The sequence below is a fragment of the Sorex fumeus genome, unplaced genomic scaffold (assembly GCF_029834395.1).
Source record: "Sorex fumeus unplaced genomic scaffold, SorFum_2.1 ptg000008l, whole genome shotgun sequence".
In the NCBI taxonomy this organism is placed as follows: domain Eukaryota; kingdom Metazoa; phylum Chordata; class Mammalia; order Eulipotyphla; family Soricidae; genus Sorex; species Sorex fumeus.
This window is the reverse complement of record NW_026606065.1, coordinates 55,379,519-55,407,263: the sequence shown is the minus strand read 5'-3', so window position 1 is coordinate 55,407,263 and position 27,745 is coordinate 55,379,519. Positions and strand designations below refer to the sequence as shown.

Genomic DNA, 27,745 nt, shown 5'->3' with positions numbered 1-27,745 from the left:
GAACTGCGTTCAGGTGCTCCTTCAGCTTTGCAAGCGGCTGCGGGTGTGGAGCAGTTGCAAGCGCTTCCGAGGGAGCACGCGACTGTCCAGCTCGGTTCCTCTCCTGCGCTGGACGCGGACACTCCCAGCACTGCTGCTAAAGCCCGAGTTTGAGTCTCCACGCTGCACTCCTCGGGGGCTTTTCCCCCCCACCCCCCCACCCCTCCAGGCCTCGGATCTTTTGTGATCCGGGATACGTGGCTGGTCTTTTGATTGCACCTCTCCTGGTCGGTTTCCTTTCCAAGGAGGAAAGCCTCTCCTCTTTGGAGTCCTGTGTCCACTCCTCACCTTTGTTGCCATCGTTCCGTAGGTCTTCTGCGGTCACAACCCCCGTCCCCCCCCAAAAAAGAAAAAAAAACCCACTTCTTTACAACGTGTAAGTATCCAAACAAGGGAGTTGCTGGAATTCTTGGGGGTGGGGGGAGGGGAAAGAGGATTCTCTGTGTGAGTGCTTCCGTTTTGCGCAGTTGGGTGCTGCTGTTTGGAAATCTGCAAAAATTCTTCTTGTTTTGCAAGCTCCCAGTTTGATGTAAAACAAACATTTAAAAAAAAATCCATTACCACTAGAAGGTTTTGCCACTCAGGGTCCTCCCCACAGTTGATCTTTTATGTTACCCCCCCTTGCTCCTGTTGGGGAGGGAATCACTGAACCGCACCTGCTTGGCTCTGCACCCCACCTGTCTACACTTGCTATTGTTTTTTAACATTGATGTGTTCTTTGCCGCTCCTCCAACCCTGTTCCTGGATGGGTTTTTTTTTTTTTTTTCCCATTTCACTATTCATCTCCAACTCTTGCAGAATTCTAAGCCCTACCTCCCGTAACCTTTTTCCCCCAAACCGAACCAGAGTGGTTATTCTGGAATCTATGTTGATTTTATTAGCAGTGCTGGGTAACAGATTTAACCTCTGTCTCCTGCTGCCTCCGAAGAAAATTCCTGGTCCTTCAAAAGAATAAGATAATAGTAGGATTGGGCCAATCCTAATGAATGCCATTAATGTTACTATTTAATTGGATCTATGGCCTCTGCTGATATTATTGTCAATTCTAGGAGAATATTTCTTTTAAGGACTATATGTTTTGTTTGAGCAGTAATCAATTCTAGTTATCTGCCATAGGTTTGGGGTAGTCCAGATTGCCTCATAAATACTGGGGGAGGGACTGAAGTAGTAGTACCATGGGCAAACTGGGGTTCTATGCCTCCTGGCACCCCATGTGGTCCCAGAACCTTCCAGAAGTGATCCCCAAGTGCAGTGCAGTGTAAACCCTGAGCTTCGCTGGGTATGGCCCCAAACAAACAAAATACTGGGGGAGATCTCAGTATCGCTTTAATACATTTTATGCTTTCCATAGAGAATATTGCATTTAAATCATATAGAGGAAATGCATGGTATATTTAAATTAATATTTTTAACCTACAGAGAATTGAAATACAATTGAAGAATAAAACTGACCAGCAATAAAAGATGTCTCGAAAAACATCCAAGACATCAAAAAAGGTGAACATCTCAAGCTCTTTGGAATCTGAAGATATTAGTTTAGAAACAACAGTTCCTACAGATGATATTTCCTCATCAGAAGAGCCCGATGGTAAAATAAAAATTACCAGGCAATTAATTGAGCGGAAAGAACTACTTCATAACATTCAACTGCTGAAAATAGAGCTATCCCAGAAAAATATGATGATCGACAATTTGAAAGTGGATTATCTTACAAAGGTAAGATTCAGTGTAAATTTCCTTTACATGCTTTATTGTCTTTAAACTTTAGATGAATAATAGCTAAAATCATATGAATGTAATCTGCATTTAAAATTATTTTTAATACACAAAATGACCTCTAAATACCTTGAGAAAATGACATTTTCTTGTATAGTTTTTAAGGAACTGTTTTGGCATGGAGGGGGGATAGTGAGTAATCTGTAACAAATAAATGCCAGGAACTTTGGACTTTAAAGGTGGGCAGGAATGAATTGCTTTGAGGTAAGCTCAGTTCTTCAAATTTAGATGTGTGAAGTACATGTGTCATGATCTAGGGGTGTGTGTGTGTGTGTGTGTGTGTGTGTGTGTGTGTGTGTGTGTGTACATATATAATTAGTTTTGCTTCATTGAAAACCATGGTGCAACTAGCTTGGTAAAGTCTATATAAAATTATGTAATGATTATTAACTGCACAATTATTACATATGTTGTTGAAAATGCCTGGAGGTTTGGTTTCCTTTAGTTGTTGTTGTTGCTTTCTTTTGGGGCCATACCTGTTAGGGCTTACTCTTGGCTCTGTGCTCAGGGATCACTCTTGGCAAGGGTCAGGGGACCATATGAAGTATCCGGGAATGGACCAAAATCAACTGCATGCAAGGCAAGCACCGTACCCACTGTACCATTGCTCCAGTCCCAGTTGTTGTTGTTTTTTAAATCTATTTGATTATTACTGTGTTTATCTTTCTATCTGATAGTTACCATATCATAATGTTGACTTTTTGAACAGAGAGATAGTACAACAGGTGGGGAGCTTGCCTTGCATGTAGCTGACCTGGGTTCAATCCCCAGCATCCCATATAGTTCCCCGAGCACCACCAGGAGCAGTTCCTGAGTGCAGAGCCAGGAGTAACTCCTCAGCATCCCAGGGTGTGGCTTCTCACCCCCTGCAAAAAGTGAAAGTAATGTTGATTGTCAATTCAGTTTCCTAGTCTTTACCAAATGATGTTTGCCAAGTAGGAAAGGATGACTTGGTTGCTGTTGTTCTGCCTTATGTGTTTATTTACCTTACACCATAGTATTTAACTTGACAAAGACCTAGTGAAATTGTCTCTAGTTGTAAGAGACGTACCATGATTTCAGAAAGGCACGAGAACTTGCTGAGACAGTCTTTTCTGTCAAGTAATTTCCCACTTTTGCTCTTGATCCTACCTACCTCTTTCTCTCTCCTTCATTTCTGTTGTTTTTGATGCATATTGGTTGTATGGTGGTAAGAATAGCTGCCTTCCAGTTCTGGTGTGTGAGTTAGAGTAAGTTGGTCTTCTGTCTTCACTCAGGCCTGTCGATATTTACCTACCTCGTTGTCTTGCCGCTGGGAGATAGTTGAACCATACTAGGAACATAAAGTGTCTCATATCCCAAGATCTTCATGAAGTAAAGTTTAAGTTTATTTTAAAAATATTTAGCAATAGGTAACATTTATGTTGTGCTTTTTCTGTGCAAGATGCTGCCTTTGAGGCTTTTGGTTTGAGTTTGGGGACCACATAAGCTTTGCTCAGGGCCTACTTCTCTCTGGCTTGGTACTTGGAGGTCACTCCCGATGAGGCCCTGCGGACAGTATAGGGTGTCCTCAATTCCATTGTCAAGTCGGAAGTCTTCTTTTCGTTGTACACTTGTCCGTTCCTTTGCTTTGTTGTATTTAGTGTCACATATATATGAAATGATTCAACATTCATCCTTCTTCCCCTGATTTATTTCACTGCACATTACACTCCCTAGTTCTATTCATGTTGTAGCAAAATGGGCAATTGTCCCTTTCCTTGTAGCTCAGTAGTGTTCCATTGTGCATTATATCACAAATTAGTTTGACTTTTAAGGCCTTGCCTGGCAGTGCTCAAGAGTGTTCCTAGTTGGGCTGGCAGACCATGTGGTATCAGGGCTTGAACCCCAGGACTTTGGAATGCAAAGCATGCGTTCCAGCCCTATGTGCTATCCCTCAGCCCCTATTAAAAAAAAGAAGAGTCTTTATTCATTCATCTTTTGTTGGGTACTTGGGTTATTTCCAGATCTTAGTTTATTGCAAATAACACTGCAGTGACTGTGGGAAAACATGTGTCTTTTCTGATTAGTGTTTTGTATTCTTGTGATAGAAACCGTGGAGTGGAATTGCTGCATCTTGTGGTGGTTTTCATACCTGTTTCAGAGAGACTAAATCAGCTTACAATTCTACCAACATAGAATAGCAGTTTTTTTCACTGCTTCTCTGCAACACAAGTTTTTTCTGGTCTCACTAATACAGGCCATTCTCGCTGGTATAGGTGATACCATATTGTCATTTAGATTTGTATTTTCCTCATTATCATGGCTGGAGCAATAGCACAGCAAGTAGGGCCCTTACCTTGCATGCGGCCGACCTGGGTTTGATTCCTCTGTCTCTCTCGGAGAGCCCAGCAAGCTACTGAGAGTATCCCCCCTACACAGCAGAGCCCGGCAAGCTCCCTGTGGTGTATTTGATATGCCAAAAACAGTAACAACAAGCCTCATAATGGAGATGTTACTGGTACCCGCTCAAGCAAATCGGTGAACAACGAGAGGACAGTGCTACAATGCTATCATGGTAGTCAATAACATTGAACACTTTTTTTTATATTCCTTACCTATGTTCTTAATTAATGATACATTTGAAAATGATCATATGAAAATTTGTTGTTTTTTTTCTCTTAAGATTGAAGAATTGGAGGAGAAACTTAATGATGCACTTCATCAGAAGCAGGTACTGACACTGAGATTAGACAACCAATTGACTTTTCAACAGAAGGATGCTAGGTAAACATTTTTATAGATTAGTCATACTCTTTGAGTAGTTAGAAAGTAATTTTATTTTCCTTCCATGCTCGTGTTTGTAAATTAGATTCTAGGAAAGTTCGGAAATGATTTTAAAAGAAAAGTGGCTGCCTCTCTGGGAGGTGGGGGGTGATGGAGGGAAACTGGGGACACTGGTGCTGGGAAATGTACACTAGTGGAGGGGTGGGTGTTGGAACACTGTATGACTGACACCTAATCATGAACAGCTTTGTAAGGGTCTCCCTCACAATGATTTAATTTTTAAAAAAATTAAAAATAAACAGAAAAACAAAAAAATTCTCCTGGATATTCTCAGAGGACCATCTGTGGTGTCAGAGATTGAACTCAGGTCAGCCTTGTTCAAGGCAAGCGCCCTTCCCTCTGTACTATTGTTCCAGCCTGCCCTGTGTTCTTTTGTAGAATTTTAATTAATCGTATGATTTAATCAGAAATGATATAAACAAATGTAATTGCATAAGAGTGGGTCATTTTTATAAAAGCTGCAATAATATCCTTGAAAAAGAATAAAAGTAATGAAAATAAAGTTCCAATTAAGTGTAAGCAGAATAGATTAAGAGATTAGAGGGAAAAAAGAAAACCAGAGATATTGGAGGTAAAAATCAAGTCCTGGAAGAATATCCTCTCAGATTTCATCCCCTGTGTTTTGTAAAGGCTGCCTCTGTGAGTAAACTTAGCTGAAAAGTATGAGTAGTGAATTACGCAGAAGTAGAACAAGTTTCCATATTTCACGAAAAATGAGCCCTATGTTAATAATTTGGCAAATGAATATTTATATATCTTAATTAGAAGTAAATGTGTTAAGTTATTATCTCTTTCCCTTATGAGATTTTAGTGTCTAACATGTTTTTGAAAATGATCTGGCCCCTGGGGCTGGAGCAATAGTACAGCGGTAGGGTATTTGCTTTGCAAGCAGCTGACCTGGGTTTGATCCCCAGCATCCCATATGGTGCCCTGGTTAGGTAGCTATTGAATAATCCTCTTGATAACTGATGGTGGTAAAGAGTGGCTGAATGTCTTTTAAAGGTAGAACTAATACGATGTCCTAATATATTAGATGTGAGGTTCATGAGAAAGAGGAGTCAAAGATTGTGCCAACATTTTTGTCCTGAATTTGAAAGCATGAGGTTGTCAGCTAAGATGGGAAACCACGGTGGAGTAGATTAGTTGGTGAAGAGTTCAGTTTGAGACAGAACAGTCTTGTCAGAGATTCACATGGAAGTATATGTCAGGTCTGTAATATATCTATACAAGCGCTGTCCTTAGGACATAGAGAGTGTTTAAGTCATGAAACTGAATAGATTTCCCAAAGGAGAAAACTGCCGTCAGAGAAGAGGACCGATCGTCCCAGTATAGTATTGACCAATTTGATCACCAGCAATATGGGTCTCATTGGCGATCTTGGTATTTCAGTAAGAGTGAAAACCTGATTATAATGGGTTTTAGAAGACAAACCTCAAAGACAGTGAATATTGGCAACTTCCAAGAAGTTTTACTCCATGGGAAAATAAACAATAGACATTGAAATAGAGTCCAAAGTGAATTTTTTTTTTAATCCAAAGCCGTGTTCAGGAGGCCCGGGGTCTACTTCTGGTGATACTTGGCCTAGGATGCTGTCCTGAAGGTTCAGTGGTTGGACCCAGCAGTGATCAGGAAGCCATGAAATGCAGGGATTGAACTAAAATAGTACTCCAATGATGTTCCAAGTATCCCGAAGCCCCTGCTCACTTGTCTTAAGATGAGAGATAGCTTATGCATATGTTGGCATGACCACAGATTGGAGGGGGAAGAAATTAGATTGTTCCTTCCTCTTTGAAATCTTTGTGTAGGGCTGGAGAGATGGAGAGAGAGTCCCGAGCTTAATTGCCTGCTACTAGGCCTGGTCTGATCCCTGGCACTGCATGTAGTTCCCGAGCCTTTGCAGAGGTCACTCCTGTACACAGAGCCAAAAACAGCCCCTGACCACAGCTGGTGTGGCCCAGCACCTCCCTCCCAACACATAAACCCCTTGTCCTCCCCCCAAACCCCCAAAAATTTGGGGTAGGTACTCAACAATAATAATGTTCACTACATGGATTTTGGCCATTTTTTTTTCTATTTTTTTTTTCAGACTATTTGGGGTTTTGATGTGTGGGCCCCAACCCCAAGCAGGACTCATGCGGCCACCAGGAGCCTAAGCTAAAGCCCAGGGAGGGGTCACACGGAAGCCCTGGGCTCTGCTTCTTTTTTTTTTATTATTATTTTTTATTTTATAAGACTCTATTTCATATTTTATTAGTTCACAATATTTGATTACATTTAATCTTCAAACACCAATCCCACCACCATCACGCCCTCCCACCACCAAATTCGGGATGTTTCCATCCCAAATCCCAATCCCTGTCCCAAAACACAACTGAAGTAATATATTTTGTATTATCTGTTATGAAGAACTCTGAACATGCTTACAAAAAAGTGTTCATATAGGAAACATTGTAGAAATTGTTCTATTTTGGCAGCAGCCATTTAGACATACATTCTATAGTATATATCACTAACATATTGTTAAAGTTTGGGTGATGGAAACCTTGGTACATATGTATATGTATATATATATGTATATATATATATTTCTCTCTATGATTTGTTGCCTACTATCTGAATACCGTTGATGGGATTACACAGCGCCAGGGGCAGTTGGTGGGCGTAACGCCTACATAGTGGAAGGTGGGGGATCTGGGTGAAGGAGGCCTCAGTCCCGATCCGAGCAGGCTTGGAGATCTATGCCCTGGGTCCCGCACACCTGGGTTCCGAGACCCCGAGACTATAAAACCCTGCTCCCGGAAGAGAACATCGCAGAGTCTCCTGCCTCCGCACCCAGCTGTCCTCACTGGGGCCCCTTGGAGAAGGGTGGGTTGAGTTTCTCTCCCCACCCCGAGCAGAGCCCCGGCAGCCGAAGACCTCTGGTTCCAGCCACAGCCATGCGTAAAACCACTCTCAACACATTCGGAGGAGCCTCACACACGAAGGCAACAGCAGAGGAACCCAGGTGTGCGGGACCCGGCGCGAGATATCTCCAAGCCTGCTCAGATTGGGACTGGGCCTCCTCCACCCAGATCCCCCACCTTCCAGTATGTAAGCGTTATAGCCACCAACTGCCCCTGGCGCCGTGTAATCCCATCAATGGCCAAGACCCAGAGACTAAAACCCTGCTCTGGGAAGAGAACAGCGACTCTGCGCCTGGCTGTCCTCACCCAGGGCCCCTTGGAGGAGGGTGGGTTGAGTTTCCCTCCCCACCCCGAGCAGAGCCCCGGCAGCTGAAGACCTCCGGTTCCAGCCACAGCCAGGCTTAAGACCACTCTCCACACGTTATTATCTATTTCTTACTCTGGAGAACCTGGCAGACTACCAAAAGTATCCTGTCCACACAGTAGAGTCTGGCAAACTCCCCATGGCATATTTAATATGCCAAAAACCAGTAACAATGATGGGTCTCATTCTCCTGACCCTGAAAGAGCCTCGAATGTGGCACTTTTTAAAATCTCAGAGCTAGGACAAAGGAGACGTTACTGGGGCCTGCTCGAGGCAATCAGTGAACAACAGGATGACAGTGATACAGTGATATCTGAACCCCACCAGATATGGTGTGGTGATTATGGAGAATGAGCAGGGAGTGATGTGTCGTGCGGTCCAGGAATATGTTCACTCATATGTGAGACTTTGCCTGAGCGTGTGGGGAGCAGCCTTGAGTGTGGCATCTGTTAGGTTGTGGAGGTTTTTGGCTGCTGGAGCTGGGTCTCTTGGGGTGGGAAGGGGTCTCACCCGCCCCACCTCTGGGGCGCCCCGAGTGAAGCTGCCTGGCAATGAGTCCGGTGGCATGGCTCTGGGGCTTATGTTATGCTCCCTTCCGGGAGAAGCAGCCATGTGATCTCTGTGCTCTGCTTCTTGAGCTCTGTCCTCCAATAAAATCCCTGGTTTGCTTTGTTTGTTAAAAAAAAAAAAATTCTGGGAATGATGATTATGTGTTGATTACCACTTTCTTTAACTTATTGATGAATGAAAACCTTATTACGTTTTGATGTTGCTATCTTGAGGTATGCATATGTTGAAGTACCTAAATAAAAAGAATAAAAAACAATTTTAGTAAATCAGGTTCAAAACACATATATAAGACTTAAATTTTAAACAAAGAAATGCGATTTTTATCATTTGAATTTTTAAGCCATTTTGAGTCTTTTCTAATACTCTATGTGAATCTTATAATTTGCAGTACCATTAAAAGGTAACAGAAAGTGAAATTTCAAAGATTTTTTTTTAAATCTGCCATAAATTCTTGCCTTATATAGAAAATATCAAGAACTAATGAAACAAGAAATGGAAACGATTTTATTGAGACAGAAACAATTAGAAGAGACAAATCAGCAGCTAAGAGAGAAAGCTGGAGATATTCGCCGAAACCTACGTGAATTTGAGTTGACAGAAGAACAATATATAAAACTAAAAAGTTTTTCTGAAGACCTCCTCTCTATTCCTGAATATGTATCTGTGAGTGTCTTGTGTCAGTTTTTTTTTCAAATGCTTGTGTTTGCGGGGGCAGAGAGATAGTTCAGTGGGCAAGGTCTTGCCTCACTAGCGGCTCACCAGTTCCTCTCCCTGTCCACCCATATGTTCCTCCGACTCCACCAGGAGTGACAGCAACCCTGATCACAGGCTGCCAGGTGTGGCCCCCAAACAGAACAAAGCAAAAATCAGGTGCGTGGATTTCCAGACTAAAATTTGATATTTATGTAGTAATATAATTTTTTACTACCTACGTAGTAAATTGCTGTGTGGCCTTAATCTGAAGTAGCAAGCAGGGCTCACTTCACCAGATCTGAAGGGTCTTGGCAATGACCCTTCTTATAAACTGTACTTTGTAACATTCTTTTTTTTTTTTTTTAATTTTTATTAGTGAGACATCAGGAGGTACAGTTGTAGACTTACAGATTTTTGTGCTTGGGTAACATCGTAAAATGGAAAATTATAAGCGACAGATGAATGGTTGACTGGGTTATTAGAAAGGGGAATTTGGTGTAGTTATAAAGGGTAAAGGATGAGGAAGACCTTTGTGGCTCTGGTTGAGGATCTTGTTTGCCGTGTTGGTTACACAAATCTGCACAGAGAGTTGATCTTTAACAGTGGTCTCAGATTTTTCGTTGTTGTTATTATCAGTATCCCTTTACACTCCAAAAATTATGGAGGGAATCCAAAGAGTTTTTGTTTTGATGAACTATTTCTATTAACATTTGCCTTATTAGAAATTAAATGAGATATTTTGAAACACAAGAATACATAGTACGCAATCCATTAGACTTAGGGTGAAGGTATGAGGCATATAGTCTTTGGCAAAGTCACAGAATAGGCATATGAGGATAAGAACAACAGGCAAAAAATTTTAGTATTGCTTGGAAAATAGTTTTGATCTTAAAAATTCCCAGAAAAGCTTCAGAGTGGGAGGCAAGGATAAGGGTTCCCAACATTGTTCCCGTACATTGCATGTATGGGAGCATACATCCCAACTGTTCACATACATTGAGAAATTGAGAACTTCTGGTTTGTGTACATCAATGTCATTTCTCCCTAAGAGATTTGAATTTTTTTTTTTTTGTGAAATGATTAGTAATGGTAGTAACATCCTTCTACTGTGACCAGGTAAGAATTGACTCTCAATAGGGATATAAACTGCTCAATTCTCATTTGAATAAGTTCTTGATAGATGATTTAAAAAAAGAAAAGGAAGAAAGAAAGAAAGAAAAAAAGGTGTTGCCTTTTTGTCTGTGTTTTACTTAAATTGTCCAAATGTATTTTTTTTTCTGCTTACAGTGTACTATCCAGAACATATTTCAAGTGTTGTCTTTATCAACAGTAGTTATCAAATATATTGTTAGGGACAGTTCTACATGTTTTTGTTTTCCAGTATAATTTTCCTTGCTGTATTTTTTGTTTTCAGAGGTATTGTTCAAACTAGTTAATAATACACAGACTCATTGTGTTGAAGACCAGCCTGAGCACTTGCCTGTTCCCAGACATGGCACTCTTACCATACTAAGACACTAAGAAGTCTCAGGTCATAGGCCTGGGTAATAAGTAGCCCCTAATTACTCTCTCTTAACTTGTCGGTGGGTGACATTTTTATTTTCAAGTTTAGTTATTGTTTGTGTTTAATTTATTATATCTAAGTGAATGTGTTTACAATGGAGTTGACATTTGTGGTCTGGGTGTCCACAGTTACCTCACCCCCACCAAAGGCCTTTTTGTTGCATGGGATGTAGTCAGGTAGAACATTTTACCACCTCAGGGCAGGCAGACTCCCCTAAGAGAACTATCAGTGGAGAGAGAAATTTGAACAGAGTGTAAGAGACATAACAGATGCTCCCTGCTTCATGCTAATTACTTCCCCAACTTCCCCAGTAGTCTAGGATATAGTCTCACTGTGTAATTTGGCATTGGAGGTAGAGTCATATGCACACTAAACAAAAATTCCTCCTGTGATTTCCTGGCTTAGATTCTAGTGGAAAAATCCAGACAATAAATCATGGCGAATGTTTGTCATCAAGCCTGTGGAGGTAAAAAGCAGATGTAAGGAATAGGGACTACTATCAGATAGGGGCTGTTATCTTAAACTAGGGTGGGGGGATCAGGATGATATTGAATTTTTATTTGTTTGTTTGTTTGTTCGGGGACCACACCCAGCCATGCTCAGGACTTACTCCGAGCGCTGCTCTCAGGGAACACTCCTGGTGGGTACCATATGGAATGCTGGGGGATCAGGCCCAGGTCGCCCAATCCCTGGCCCTCCAAGAGGATGATACTTAGATGTCAGGCTTGAGGAGAGGGAGAACATGAATCCTGCATTATCTGTTGGAAGAATTTTTCATTAGAAGCCAACAGGTACACAGGTCTTGGACACAGGATGTCTTTGGTAAATAACAGGTAGAGGGTTTAGAAAGGGCAGAAGCAGTAGGAAAAAGAATTTGTAAATGGACTATTGGTAGAAGAAAGACTGTCAGGCATGGGGAGAGAGAGATAATCTGCCTCAAAGGATCTTAATGGAACATTAAGATTTCATATGAACATTAGTGGTTAGGGTCAATTAATGATGTTTGGTTTTATACAAATAAAACTGAATCTCTTTAAGTTTCCCTTTTATTACCTTAATGTTTTTGTTTTATTACTTATAAGACAATTATAGATTATCGCATTTTAACTATAATTTGGATTTCAAGGGTGCTTCTTGAATTTGTTTTAAAGCTCCGGTTTTATGAACTTGTGAATCCATTAAGAAAGGAAATCTCTGAACTACAGATGAAAAAGAATGACCTCTCAGAAGAATTAAGTGAAAACAAAGAGCAGCTGAAACGCCTCACAGAGGTTTGTATGAAATTTGATCATGGTGTGAAGTGGTATCAGAGTTTTTGCTAAGGAGCTCCAGACCTGTTTGAGGTACAGAATATAAAAGTAAAATTATTGCAGAAAAATACACAGTGAGGAAATGATGACCACAGCATCTTCGTTTGCAGTAGGCAGATTAAGCCAGATTATCCTAAAGATTCATCCCTGAGGGGGCTGGAATGATAGTAGAGCAGGAAGGACATTTACCTTGCACGTGGCTGACCCAGATTTGATTCCGCCAGCTCACACGGTCCCATGAGCGTGGCCAGGAGTAATTCCCAAGTGCAGAAACTAGGGGTTCAGTGGAATAGCGCAGTGGCTTCGGTTGTGATTCCAGGTGTAAACCCACAGCATCTCACTTGTACCAAGCACAGTCCTGGCAGCTCTGCCATCTGTGCTCCCCAGAGCTGCCAGGGAATTCCACCCACGCCACAACCAGGCATGTGTGAGCACCACGGAATAAGGGGTGCAGCCCCCAGTGAGCACCAAACTAAGATGTGGAAGCGCCATGTCTCAGAAGCGTGACCCTATTGTGCACATTGGGGAGACTCAGAACCAAATGAGCCCAATCCTTGGTGAGCACCTAGTGTGTGCCAGCACCACACCTCGATTCGCAACCCCAGTGATCACCACCACCGACTTGTACGTGCCCCCAGCCCCCATCAGTCACAAGGAAGGGAAGGAGGGGGAGGGAATAAAAATCAATGGAAGTTGAAAAAACAAAAATTGCAAGAAGAGCCATTCTTTTTTCTGATGAGTAGGGTGGAGAGGTACGAAAGAGAGACCGGAAGGGGTTTTAGTTTCGGGTGTTTGAGCGGCATAGTCTGGAGGGCTGGGTTTGCGTCTCTTGGAATCAGGGAAATCGGGAAGGATGAGCCTTGGACAGCAGTGGCAGGGGACTGTCACTGCGGTGGCTGGAAGAGCTGTGGACAGGTGGCGTCGCCCTCAAGCTTGGGGACTCCTGTGGCAGGTGTCAGAGGAAGGAGCCGCAGCCTCCCCTCTCGGTTCTGTTGCAGCTCCCTCCAGCTCAGAAATGCCTTTGTCCCAGGGCTGTAAACACAGCATCGCTGGCAGCACTTGTGCTCTCACCCAGGGTCTCCCAGCTGTGTTCCCACCATGGCCCCTCTGATCTGTTTCCTCCTGGTGACTCCCCATCCGATGGGGTTGTATTGGCCTCCTCCTCATGTGCCATGTTCTCCCAACCCCACCCTTTATGGGATTTTCACCTGTGGGCCCCTGGACTGTCCTGGGCCCCTGGCTGGGAAACGCTGCCCCAGGGTCATCCATCTCAAGCAGCTGCGGGTGAGGCAGGTTGAGGTCCCAGAGAGAATTCGGGCTCTTGACATGATGCCTTTGAGAGCCGTGAGCTGTCTTTCTAGAGATGCTCTTGGAGTCAGGCCTTGGAAGGGATGCTTTTGGGAGTGGAGGCCTCAGTATCCAGGGGATATTTAAATGGGAAGATGAAGTAGCATCCAGAGACTATTTAAATGGGAGGATGAAGTCACCAGAGGAAAGTGAGTGTAGAGACGAGAACCAGGGCAGAACAGACTGGGGGGAGCGACCAGTGATAGAAGGACACCAAGAGAGTCTCCCGTGTTCAAAACAAGGGTTTGTCATGGAGGAAAGTGATCCATCACCTGTTTCAGATGCTGCCCATACTCTTTCTCTAATAAGAGGAAGAGTGGAAGTTCACTTTGTATTGACCAGGATCATTGATAACCTGTTCAGGAACACAGAGGAGTGGAGTCCAGCGGAATAGTTCTCGTAGAGAGAAAGGGAGGTCAAAAGGGAGGGGGGTGCTTGGGGAGAAAGGGAGGAGAGAGGGAAGAGTGGAAGTTCTTTCTATGGAACTTTGCTGAGGAAGAGAAGTCTCAGGATAGAAGACCAGAGACGTGGAATGAGGAAGGGTTGTTTTTTTTGGCTGGAGAGGTCACAGCTAATGTTCGTAGAAGTCTTGTGATGGTGGCAGCAGGAGAAGGACATTGCTCTTGTCTTCCGGCAGCGTGGACTGTGCTGGCGGGGGCCTAGGGCTGTTTGTGTCCCAGGCTCTCCATGTGACTGTGGGGAAGAGATGAAGGAAAGCATCTGTTTGGGGCGTAGGTGGGGATGCATGGTCTTCTGTTCTGATATTGGGGGGAGTACTGGAACACAAAGGTGTTTGTGATTTGAATTGCTCCTGATAAATTCCCGTCCCTCCCTCCCATCTATCTTTTGTTTTTCGGGCCACACCTGTCTGTGCTCAGAGTTTACTCCTGCTTCTGCACTCAAGGGTCATTCCTGATGGGGCTCAGGGGACTGTATGGAGTATTGGGGACCGAACCCGGATCAGTCACATGCAAGGCAAGAACCCCACCCACTGCACTCTCACTTCAGCCCTTGGAAAACTCTTGATGAGTTTTAAAGAATTCTCTTCATCTCTCACATGGTGATTTAAATAACATTTATTATTTCGTTAGTGTAATGAAAAAAATAGTCTCAGTTACTAAAGTGCTCTGAGGGGATTTTTTGTTGTTGTTGTTATGGGGGCCACACTCAGTTAGTGCTTATGGGCTACTTCCAGTTCAGCGCTCAGGAGTCCCTCCTGGCAGTGCGCAGGGGACCATGTGCTGCCAGACCTCCTGCATGCAAGGCATGTCTTCCAGCCTTTTGAACTACCTCTCCAGTCTATGAGGTTTGAATCATAGATGATCTTTTCACAAAAAGATGGCTCAGTGTGAGAAACAGCTGCTACCCCAGATGGTCCCCCAAGCCCACCAAAAATGGTCCCTGAGTATGGAACCAGGAGTAAGCCTTGGTTACCACCAAGTATGTCCCAAAGCCTCCTCCCCCCAAAAAGAAGGAAGGAAGGCTGGAAGAGAACAAAGAAGAAATTAACTCGACTCTATTCAAACTGCATACACGGGGGCCCAGGAAAGTACAGAGGCCATGGCATGTGCTTTGCCCGCGGCCCACCTGTACCCATTCAGTACCCCCTGACATCCGAGACATCATTGGGTGCAGCCCTGGAAGCCCCTGAGCACCAGGGGGTCCCGGTTCTCCCCTGACCTCAGGCCTCAGTAGATCCACATCCTCACACGAGCCCTTTGATTGAACTGCAGGCCTGGTGGGTCAACACTGGCTGGTGGGATCCCGGGGCCTCCTGACCACCCGTAGGATGGTCCCGGCAAAGTAACGACTGTGTACTCTGTCTCTTGCGCGGAAGCTCCTATCTCAGTTCTGCTGTGAGCGGAAGGTCTAGTGGGTCTCTTTGGGTGTACGTTGTTGAAGGTCAGCAGGTGTGGACTGAAGAGTGTTCACAGGAAGATCATCCCGGCCTGATGTCCTGTGCAAGCCACTCCTTGCTTTAGACCCAAGGGAGCCAACAGCCTGCCCTCTGCTTGTCCGAGTCAGAGAGACTTGGACAAGATTTTTTTTTTATTGTATCCATCCACCTTGGCACAAAGTTGACCAGCCATCATGCTAAAAACTGTCAAAGCACGCACACGTGTATACACACGCACGCATGCACACACGCATACACACACAGTCAGTGAACCTGATTTTTGTTATTTTCCTTTACCTTACAGTAATTGATTTATAATTCTGTCCAGAATTTACAGTTAAATCTGCAATAGCAGTGATTATATGGGAACATAAATGGCCATTACTGGAAAAACCACCTTACAATTTTGTTTTCAAGTGAAGATAAACTCCAGTGTATACTTGTAGAAAATTAAACTTTGAAATCACTTTACATTCCCTGAAAGGACCTTGGCTTCATTGGAGACTTTTTTTCTTAATAAGTTTGGCTTTGTACTGACATTACTAATTGAAAAAACTTAGTGGCAAAACACGTATTTTGAACAAAATGTGTAGTTTTCAACACTATAGCTCTGGTTTTTGCACCCAAGTCATAAAAATCAGAAGTTAGGGGCCGAGCAATAGTACAGCACAGAAGGCAATTGCCTTGCATATGGCTAACCCGGGTTTGATCCCTGGCATCACATATGGTCCCCTGAGCACCGCCAGGAGTAATTCCTGAGTGCAGAGACAGGAGTAACCCCTGAGCATCACCAGGTATGACCTAAAAAAGAAAACGTAATAATTTAAAAAAATTCAGAGGTTAGAAACTAAAATCTGGTATTTGAGGAACTAATTTTTCTGAGAATAAATAGGGATTAGTACATGCCTAATTAATACCATATCAAGGAAACATACAATTTTGCTTTTAAAAAATCATAATGCCAATAAGGTAAGAGTTGACTTGTGAGAGGAATCAGCTCGGGACAGGTACAGCACTGCTGTGGTATGGAAACAAGTTGCCTGTTAATTGGAACCTGAGAAACTGCAGCAAATATTGATGCCTCAAAAATGACAAATAATGACGACTCTATCGTGGGTTAAATGCATAAACTAAGATATTTGTTGACTATGTATGTCCCTGAGTTTTGAGACTGGCAATTTGGATAATAAACTTTCGTTTCACCCACACGTCTTCCTTGATTCCTTTCCTAAGCGCTCTTAATTTTCCTTCCACACGGTGGCAGTATACATCCATCTACGTCTGTAACTTGATTGGAACTATGCAAAAAACTTGGCATTTTTAATTTAGGGGCCAAAGTACTGCATTGCCTTTAATTTTACTTATATTACTCATTTCATATAAACTACCTGAAACAAGTGAAGTAAGTAAATTTCTCTAAATCCTCCTAATAAAGTTTAGTGGACTTAAAAAATTAAAAAAAAAACCAAAACTCTAGCATGTGTTTAGTTTTTAATTTTCAAATTAAATGTGTCTCGATTAATCAAACTTTTCACAGTTTCACCTACCAAAAGCATCCGGAGGTATAATTCAAATTCCGACAAGTACATGGTTGAGTTAATGTTGATTTTGTTTACTTAATCTGCTAGTTCTTGGGAGATATGTGGTGCGACTAATTTTACAATTTAATATGTAATTTTTGACCTTTAAGAAAGAAGTATCTCTTCCTGATGTGCCAGTTTTAATGGAATTATAAGATTCCTGGCGTTTCACAGTTTTCTTTTTCAGGCTTTTAGTTATTTGAAAGTAAAATTTAGATTTTGGTTTTAGAAAATAGGGCTTATATTTTACTTTGCTTAGAGTTTATTAATAAGCATTAACATAATATAATTATTGCATATTTGTACTATGTTATATACATATAGAGATTTTTTTAATGGGATTTAGTGTTTCTATAAGTACTATCTGCTTATATACTTAGGAAGTACTTAGGAAGTACTTAACAGGTCAGAATTTTGTAGCTAAGCTATATGTAGCTATTTTGCTATTGTAATTCCAGCTTGCTTTTTTTTTTTAATAAATGTTAGCGGTACTTTTCAGGGCATTAATTAGTCTAACTTAATAAAACTATTAAGTTTCATGAGTTAATGGTGAGATATTTGTCCCTTCCGAGAACTTTGCTAACTAAGGAAGCATGAATAGTGATCACTTCAACATGACTTCCTTCTTTTGAAACCGAGTTATTTTATTGAAAAAGTATTTATATTTGAGTCGTCCAGTTCTTTTGTGGGAAAATCGGAATTTCCATTAATAGTATATACTTGGGCTGGAGCGACAGCATAGCAGGTAGGGCGTTTGCCTTGTGCACGGCATACCCGGATTCAATTCCTCCGCCCCTCTTGAGAGCCCGGGCAAGCTACTGAGAGTATTCCACCCACAGGGCAGAACCTGGCAAGCTACCCGTGATGTATCCAATATGATATGCCAAAAACAGTAACAAACAAGTCTCACAATGGAGACGTTACTGGTGCTTGCTGGAGCAAATCCATGAACAACAGGAGGACAGTGCTACAGTATATACTTGCTATTCAGGTTTTTGTTTCAGAAACTTCTTTTTTCTTTTCTTTTTTTTTTTTTTTGCGAGGTTGGGGGGGGTGGGTGCAGGGCTCAAACCAGGTGATGCTCAGGGTTTATTCCTGGCTCTGCGCTAGGGTCTCCTGGCAGTGTTCAGTGACCATGTGGAATTCCAGGCATCAAACGCAGGTCAGCTGTGTGCAAGGCAACTGCCTTACCTGCTGTCCTGTCTCCTGTCTCTTCAGCCCCTATTAACCGTTTCCTGAAACTTCTTTTTCCGTCTACCCAACTGACAAATGTCACTATCTTTATAAGATGCAAGTTTGTAAGATATCCATTGGTTATCATTATCTTAGAATGCCTAAAAAATTAATTTATAAATGATACCTTTGCTATTTTGTATCATAGTTAAAGTGGGCGCTCCTAAAAATTTCAATTTATGGATACTTCCAGAATTCTTATTTCTAAGTGTTAGGAATCAATTTTCTATAAACAGCCTGAATTTTAATGTGGCAGGTTTATGAACCAGAGCTCATCTCTTCCTTGCTATTGTTTCTTTTGTTTACTGATGATTGAAACAAATAAAGACCATTTTCAGTTTTATTAAATTTCCTGTTCAGTTTTATATCTCATGAATCATATTCACTGTAATATGTTTTAATGAAGATATATATGTCTAAGAATATTAAAATAATGGTGGTGCCAAATTAAGTAACTTGAAGCTACTAAAACCCATTTCTTGCGCGTACTGCTAAAACTCATTGATCCTTTACAAACCTTTCCTATTTCATTAAAAGCTTATAGATAAAGTGTGCAAGGCACATAGTAAAGTATCATGAAGACAATCTTTTATTTATTTCTTTATTTTGCTTTTTTGGGTCACACCCGGTGATGCACAGGGGTTACTCCTGGCTCTGCCCTCAGGAGTTACTCCTGGGGTGCTCAGGGGACCATATGGGATGCTGGGAATCCAACCCGGTCGGCCACATGCAAGGCAAACGCCCTATCCGCTGTGCTACCACTCCAGCCCATGAAGACAATTTTTAATGATTTTTTTCTTATTGTTTTATACATGTTTTGAAATGTTTTCACGGAGTAATAGAACTTTTTAAAAAAAGCCATCTTCCACTGTTTATAATCTTAAATAAATTTGGTGTCATCTTAAATATATTCACTTTTAGGAATACATTTTGAGGAATATTTTAGGTATCAAGATACACTTTTATATCTACTAGCCAAGTTAGGATACAGTCTTAGGGCAAACACCTCATGAGGAACCTACCCGCCTTACCAAATACCTGGATAATTATTGTCTTTAACACCTGGTCCGCGGTGCTAGTCCACAGATGTAGAAAGGCTGAAAACACGGGCTTGGTGATGACTGCCAGCCTCTGGAAAAGTATGCAGCACAGTTCTCTGTCCGCTAGTATAAGACTGAAGAATGCTACTTAAGCCCATATACACTACAGTGATCTCATGTCTTGATCGGCATATCTCATACCATAGTCTGTTGCTGCCTTTTTTTTTTCTTTTTTCGTACAAGGAAAAAAAGGGCCAAGGCCAGGGCCTCATACATATAAGGCAAGCGCCCTACAGCTGAGCTCCATCTTGACCTTCTTCCATCCAGATTCTTAATCCAAATTCCACTAACATATATTTGTATTTACCTTTATAATTTTATTTCATAATCTGAAAAATTAATGCATATCTTGGATCATCTGCATGAATTAATAGAATATCACCAACATCATGTCTCTATTTTACATTTAATTTTGTATGGGCACTAGCACCACACACACACACACACACACACACAAAAAAAAAGCTTAAAAATAGCTGACAATTTTTTTTCGGGGGGAGGTCACACCCAGCGATGCACAGGGGTGTGCATGCGCTCAGGAATTACTCCTGGCGGCGCTCGGGGAACCATATAGGATGCTAGGAATCAAACCTGGGCTGGCCGCGTGCAAGGCAAACATCCTACCCGCTCTACTGTCGCTCCAGCCCCTAAAAATAGCTGACAATTTAATATCTAAAATATGCATTTCAGCCTATGAAGACCAGTTACACCGTATAAGTAAAGGTTTCAAAGTTCAAATAGAAAAGAATAATGACAAAATAGAGCTGTAACACTCACTAGTTGAACATAACCGTGCCAAATTCAACTAAATTTACATAATCTAATATCTTAAGATTATGTAGCCAACATAAACTCCTAAATAGATTATTAAGTCTTGCTATTTCATTTGGGCTAAGTAGAAAATGAAAGAAAGAAAGGGGATTGAGGGGCAAAAGCCAGTGCATTTTATTTTTCTTTTCTGTCAGTCCTGATGATCTGCAGCTTCATAACCACATGGTACAGCAGACAGCTGAGCCTTGGGGAAGCTGGTGTGATGATACATAAGTATTACTTTAAAACAGCCACACAAACTTAAAACTTCAAACTGTTATTTTATTTGTCGCAGCTCTGAAGATTGGTAGGTTCAAGTGAATATCCTTGCCTTTTGAGAAAAGGGTTATTTGAAATCTTCAGGCGTGTTCGGAACCAGACCACTGTCTTGCCACCTGACCGCTCCGTACCCTGGTTTAGGCAATCCTTCAACATGGCAGTTTCAGAACGTAACAGCTGGTGTCCTCCAGAGTAAACATCCAAGCACTTAAGAAACCCAGGCCAAAGTGCAATGCCGTCTTAGGAGCTAATTTCCATGTCCCAGAACATTGCTTCTGACATAGGCAAGCCACAAGAAGAACGGACTGCACTTTCCAGCCAGTGACTAGCTTGCCACATACCGAAGAAGAAACTGATAGAGGCCATTTTGGAAATGGCCCTCAGATTGGGGGAATTTTCTCCCCTGGCCTGAATGAAGGACTAGAGGCAGTGATGTGAGAGCTCCGAGCAAGGCTGGAATGGACTGATGGCAGAGCGCAGCCTTTAGAGTAGGTGCTCCTTTCCACACACCCCCAATTCAAAAAAACTGAACGAAATCTTTTTTCTTTTAGAAATGCAATAGAATTATTTTATTATTATTTTTTAATGAATCACCGTGAGACACAGTTACAGACTTAAAAACTTTCATTGATTACGTTTCAGTCGTACAGTGATCGAGTATCCATCCTTCCTCCAGTGCCCATTCTCCACCACCGATGTTCCCAGTATCCCTCCCGCCACTGTCATCCCATCCCCCCACACTGCCTCTGTGGCAGGCACATTCCCTTTGACTTTCTCCTTTTGGGTCTGAACAAAATCTTACCCACTTCTCAAAAGCTGAGGAGACTAAAGTGCTCTGGAAGGAAAATAAAATTCTCTCCTATTGGCCTTAAACCAAGTCAATTCTATTTCTCTATAAAAAAATCACTTATTGTATGTTGATAAGCAAGATTGAAGAAGAAGGAGATAGGCTAATTCCGATGTGAAAAGAGTGCAGGAATGTTATAATATTTAGATAGAGTGGACAGGGGATTAAAAGCCACAAAGCAGGCTAATAAAAATGTTAATAAAGAGTTATTTCATATTCATAAGCTTCTACATAATAACACTATAATTAAGGAAAATATTTTTAGAATACGTGCACTAGGAGGTGTGTATCTGAGGCATAGTTTCTCATGGTAGGTACTGGAGAAAGGAACTGGAAACAAAACGATCGCCCACTGAAACAGCAAGGGATTGGTTGCATAAATTACAGTGCAGCCTACACCGTGGAGTGTTGTATAATCATTTCCAAGAATGAATTAGGGGTTTTCAGTTAATTTCGGATTGCTAAATGAGAAAACCTGGATGTAGAATACTCAGTGATCTGTTGGTTGGGGGGAAAAGTGCCAACTTTTCCATTGTGTGAATAGTTAGATGAGTGTTTGAGCATGAAGAAGAATAATGAAATATGCATGTTCTTATCAGCTACCTGGGGAATACTGTTTATTGGGATGAAATAGAAAAAGTGTAAAAAGTTGGCTCTTAAGCTTGACATATCAATAAATTTCATATTTTCTGGTAGACACATAAACACACAGCAGGTCCTTAAATCTTTTAATTATAACCTCGATGAGAAAAAAATTGAATAAAAGGACTTTCTTCATCTGAGGATCAGCATTCATACTACATTATTTCACTTAAAGTCAGTTTCCAGAAATCTTACCAACAATGTTAAGTGAGGACTTACTATATAAACATACATGTTTGTATAAATTTATACTTACATGTTAAATATTGAACTAGTATAAAATTACAGTAGCACTGTAGCACTGTCCTCCCGTTGTTCATTGATTTGCTCGAGCGGGCCCAGTAATGACTCCATTCATTGTGAGATTAGTTGTTACTGTGTTTGGCATATTTAATACATCACGGGGAGCTTGCCAGGCTTTGCCGTGCGGGAGAAATACTCTCGGTAGCTTGCCGGGCTCTCCGAGAGGGCAGAGGAATAGAACCCGGTTCGGCCAGGCCGGCAGCTTGCAAGGCATATGCCCTACCACTGTGCTATCGCTCCAGCCCGAAATTACAGTAATTGTAATACAGATTTGCTATTTTGTCATTGATAGGTCATGTGTTGCATTATAATTTGCTTCAGAGTTAAAACTATGGGAAATCATTCTTGGTAACTTAAATTTCATAGGAGATTTTAAAGATATTTTAATACTTTCATTTTGTTTTGTATGGTGGGGGTTGCTATAACCTAGCTATGTTTAGGGATTACTTCTGGCTTTGTACTACTCAGGAATTACTCCCGTGATGCTTGGGGAATATCTTATGGGATGCTGGAGATCAAACCCAGGTCAGTCACATGCAAGACAAGTACGCCCCCCACTGAACTATTGCTCTGGCATCCACTTTGGTTTCTTAAAATACTAAGATTTCGCTTTTTGGTTTAGTAAGATTTGGATCAGTCCCAATTGAAAGGTTATATTCACATTAATTTCAACAATTTTCTGAATCAAATGGTAGCTGGAGAATTTGCCCCCCAACAACACATTAACTTACTAGTCAGCAATAGAGAATTCTGCCAGATGCTGGAACTGATCATGAGTAATAACATTTCATATGATAGTAGACAATCAAGTAAACAAATATCTATTAGTATACTCACTTTAAGAGGTAGCAATTAAGATTCAGGAATCTTAGTTGACTTGCTAAATAGGAGGGATTTTGAGCTTCCGGGTCTTCATCACAATCTAATATCCACCACACTTATGAAAGTTACCTTTCTTCATTCGTCTAATTTAAAAAAAAATCCTTTTTGAAAAGTCTTAAACTTTTAGGCTTGAATTTGCATTTATTAAAATACATTCTATTGAACATGGTCTTGTAATATAAAAGAATTGCTAGTTGACTTATTCTCGTTTTAAGCCAAGTGACTTTTAAATTCATCGCTTTTGTCTGGAAGACTTTAGAATGACTCAAAACTTAAAGATAATTTCTTAACGATCTTAATGATACCAACAAAAGCTTCTGACAACAAAATAGACTGTTGTTTCTTAAAGAAACAATCTAGCAGTGAAAGGTTAATTAGGTTTCATTCTTTTTAGTATTTGGCTACTTTGGAGTTGTTTATTGGAGACATCTGAGTAGGGAATTACCACTTTCACAGAATAGCTCACCAAGTCTTTTTTTCTTCACTAAACTGCTATCCTCTGTAAACTCTTCTGATTGGAACCATTTGGCATAAAGTAAATGTCACTATATCCCACTTCAAATTTCCCTATCTCCCTTTTCTCCCCACAGGCAAGAGATCACTTCATTTATTAAAGATTACATTTGACACATAGGCTATCAGTTTCTTCTCAGTTTACGTTGTATAAGTGAAAAAAAAAAACATTTAAATGATGCTTAGAACTCCATTATATATAAAGTAATTGCCTTTTATCTTACCCAGCTGTTGATTAATTAAAATGTGTACTTAATTGCATCTTTGAGTACATTTTTGCTTTTTGTAGAAACATTTAGATCCATTGCTCTTTTGGCAGATGACTTTTCGTATTTAAGAACTAAGAAATCATTGTGCTGTTTTAATACTGGGGAGTTAAAACATTATAATTTATGTATTTGCCACGTTTGAACTCATAAAATTGGCAGTTAAAATTCTTTTCAGCACCCTGAATTGCAACAGTAAGTATTAACTTCTGATCAATAGTCTAAGCATGTCCATAGAATATCATCTTCAGTGTGTGGTGTGTGGTGTGGTGTGGTGATGTTGTGTGATAGCATATTACGCTATGTTTTAGGCGCCTCCCAAGTGATGCCAAGGAAGCTGGCAGTTCTTAACCAACCAGGCTGCTGGGCTCTGGGCCTGCAGTGCCAGGGCTTACCCAGGCCTTCCCAATAGCACTTGGGATCCCCTAGGGCTACACCCAGAGGTGCTGGGCGGGGATTGGGGAGGGGACAACGTGTTACACCAACGGATCAAACTGGAGTCTTATAACCTTAACCTCTGTACTCTCTCCTACCACAAGCTAGTTATTTTAAATACTGGTGCAGCATTTCTGGTCCATATTTCAACATCGGTTCTTGCTGCAAACATTGCCACTGTAATGACTATGTAAGGATGACGGGGTGTACAGAGCTCAAGCGGTCTTCAAGAAGCCTCAGATCACATGTGGTTGTGGGGAGAGAAGAGGGCTACAGGCAAGACAAGAAAACAGGCAATTATAATAATAACAGATTGACTTTTATCAGGCTAGAGTTAGCCTATTATATCAGACATAGGGATAATTTCTGGTGGAGAAGGTGGCTTTAACTCTTACCAGTCAAAGTTAACCACTTTCTAGATGCTCGGTACAGCAAACCAGTGGACAGTTGAAACCTCAGTGACTCGGATGACTTGAGTGGTCCTTGCTTTGCCTGTGTGATAAGGTTTTGCTTTATTATAAAAGTAGTTGAGACCGACTGTTAATACAGTTGCTATGATGTAAATTTTTTTCTGTTGGAAAGACCTGGTGATGGAAATTTTATATTTCCTTCTTGTTTAAAAGGGGTCCCTCCCTCCCCCCTCCCTTTTTTAAAGTCTAATTTTAATATCCTCTTTTGGTCCCTTTCCACTGAGGTTAATTTTAACCATAACTTAATACTAGGATTATAGGAAACATCTTGAAATTTTTCCTCATGGTGGAAAAGCAAGTAATGGCTTGCTTAGCACATGGGATGTTTTCTGATCAAGGTGAGAGCCAGTGGTGAAGAAAATATAATATGGACATCTAACTCAGATTTCCAGTTTGAAGTCTTCCCACAGACACTGATTTTGAGAGGGAAATGCATAAAGATAATACAAACGAAAAAAAAAGATCACTTATGTAAATTTCCAGATGTTTTTTGTATGTAAATCGTCAATCACCTAAATCTAATATCTCAACACCCCTTAGATTTCTATAAATATGCTAGCAGCTCTGCATTGAAGGGACCATTTTTACCATCAAAAAAAAGGGGGGGGGAAGATAATACAAACTAGTCTTTTCTTCTCCCTTAGCCTTAACCTCAGAGCTCTACAGAGTCAAGGAATTTGATTCATTTTGAGGGATGTTGTGCCACTCTCCTATTTTTAGTGCTTTGCCATGATCTTCGTTAGTTGCCAAATAAGTGGGGATATAGCTTCGTGGTTGATCACTTCCTCTGTATGTATGAGACCCAGATTCGATCCCCAGCACTGATATAAAATTTCACATAAGGGGAAATTTCTCAGATGAAAGCTTTATTTTTTATAATTATTTGATTGTGGTCTAGAGAATATGATTAGGATAGTGTTAATGATCATGGTTTTGATAACAGAACTGCTACACTTTTCCACACAAATGGTCCAGGAACTCCACCTCTGCCCTTAGATCACCTCTAGTCCACCTCTTGCTTCTACCTCTCCCGCCTCTTCCCACGATTTAGTAATCTCAGTTGCAGTCAGAAACCAAAGGTTGTCCTTATTCACTATCATCTGTTGCCTTGTTTTGTTTCTCTGTATACCGCAGATGAGTGCCATCATGTGGTATTTGTTCTTCTCTTTCTGGCTTCATTTCATAGGATGCCCTCTAGTTGCATCTGTGGCAGCCAGGGGAAAGATGTCATCATTGCGTGTAGCTCCGTAGTATTCCTCTGTCATGCATACCGCAGTTTGCTCATTCATTCCTTATCCATTCATTTGTGTGTTTCCATAGTCTGGCTGTTGTACTAGGCACACCAGTAAACATTGGTGTGGATGCATCCTTTTGCATCACCGTTTCTGTGTCCTCCAAAGAGATACCAAGAAATAGGATTACTGGGTTATATGGAAATTCTATTCTTAAGGATTTTTTTTTCCCTTGGTGTTTGGGTCAAACCCAGTGATGCTCGAGTTTACTCCTGGCTCTGCGCTCTGAAATCATGCCTGGCAGTGCTCAGGGGAGAATGTGGGATGCCGGGTCAGCTGCGTGCAAGGCAAACGCTCTGGCCCCCCTGTTTTTAGGTTTCTAAGAAATCCGCATACTGTTTCTCATAAAGGGTCAACCAGGCAGCTTTCCCACTAACAGTAAGGGGGCTCCTTTCTCACCACATCTCCGCCAACACTGATTGATTTTGGTCTTTTTTGATATGTGCCATCCTACTGATGTCATCTTACCATCTTTTGGGTTGCATTTCCTTGTTAGCAAGTGACTCTGAACACTTTTTCATATTCTTTTCAGGGAAGCATCTGTACATCTCCTCTCCCCAGTTTTTGATGGGGCTACTGATGGTTTGTACTTTTTGTTTTATTTTGGGGTCACACCTGGTGGTGCTCAGAGGCTGGTGCTGGCTCGCAGCTACTGGATAGCTGCTGAGTAGGAGAGGTCACTCCTGGCGGTACCTGGGGGAACCATATGTGGAACCAGGGATCAAACCAAAGTCAGCCACATGCGAGACAATTCCTGTACTGTCTCTGCTTGTTGATGTTGTGAGTACTTTATATATCTTGGACAGGACATTAGCTCTTTGTCTGATATATTGTGTACAAATATTTTCTCCCATTCAGTAAGGTGTCTTTATTTTAGCCCACATGCCTTTTGCCATGCAGAAACTTTTTAGTCTCAGTTGAATCATTGAAGACACCTCTGAGATCTAAATTCTGGAGAGTTTTGCATATTTTCAGTTGAAAAACTTTATAAAGAGGATATATATACATATATATCCTCTTAATATATTTACATGTATACACACATGTGCATGTATGTATACATATATACACATATTTATATGCATATGCTTTCACTGAAGTTCTGCTTGATCATATGGTAGCACTGTAGCACTGTCCTCCCCATTGTTCATTGATTTGCTCGAGCGGGCACCAGTAACGTCTCGATTGTGAGACTTGTTGTTACTGTTTTTTTGGCATATTGAATATGCCACGGGGAACTTGCCAGGCTCTGCCGTGTGGGTGGAATACTCTCAGCAGCTTGCTGGGCTCTCTGAGATGGACAGAGGAATCAAACCCGGGTCAGCCGCGTGCAAAGCAAATGCCCTATCCACTGTGCTCCAGCGATATGGTAGTTGTACTAATTATTTCAATGGAGAAAAGTTTAGAATTCACCGATTTATATATGTTCCATGTTGCAGCACCAAGAACTGAACCCATGCCTTACACTTGGAATATAAGTGCTCCGAGCCACTGAGCTATCCCTTACGACCTCACATTTTGTTGCTGTGAATCCTATCCCAGGTTCCTGGGACTCTTTGCCCCTTGTTCACCTTTAGTGTTACATTCTGCATGTTTAGATTCCTCCAGATACTGCCTTGGTCTTTGTGCAGTCTTAAAAGTCGAATTGTGCCACTCAATGCCTCTTTTGCAAACCACAGCACCCAAAAGGAGAGAGAGAACAAAAGGGAATGCCCTGCCACAGGGATGGGATGGGGTGGGATGGGAATGGGGGTGGGAGGGATTCTGGGAGCATTGGAGGTGGGGAGTGGGCACTGGTGGAGGGATGGGTACTCAATCATCGTAT

At 41.5% G+C, this 27,745-nt stretch overlaps 1 protein-coding gene across 1 annotated transcript in view; it reads left to right on the top strand.

The window, feature by feature from the left end:
* Positions 1 to 344: 344 nt before the first annotated feature.
* PIBF1 (progesterone immunomodulatory binding factor 1) overlaps positions 345 to 27,745 on the top strand; it is a 195,526-nt gene continuing 168,125 nt past the window's right edge. Inside the window, exons 1-5 of the mRNA XM_056109817.1 lie at positions 345 to 415; positions 1,459 to 1,755; positions 4,460 to 4,560; positions 8,922 to 9,120; positions 11,866 to 11,985. Coding sequence (XP_055965792.1) covers positions 1,504 to 1,755; positions 4,460 to 4,560; positions 8,922 to 9,120; positions 11,866 to 11,985 — 672 coding nt within the window. The 5' untranslated portion in view covers positions 345 to 415; positions 1,459 to 1,503. The remainder of the gene's footprint in view (positions 416 to 1,458; positions 1,756 to 4,459; positions 4,561 to 8,921; positions 9,121 to 11,865; positions 11,986 to 27,745) is intronic.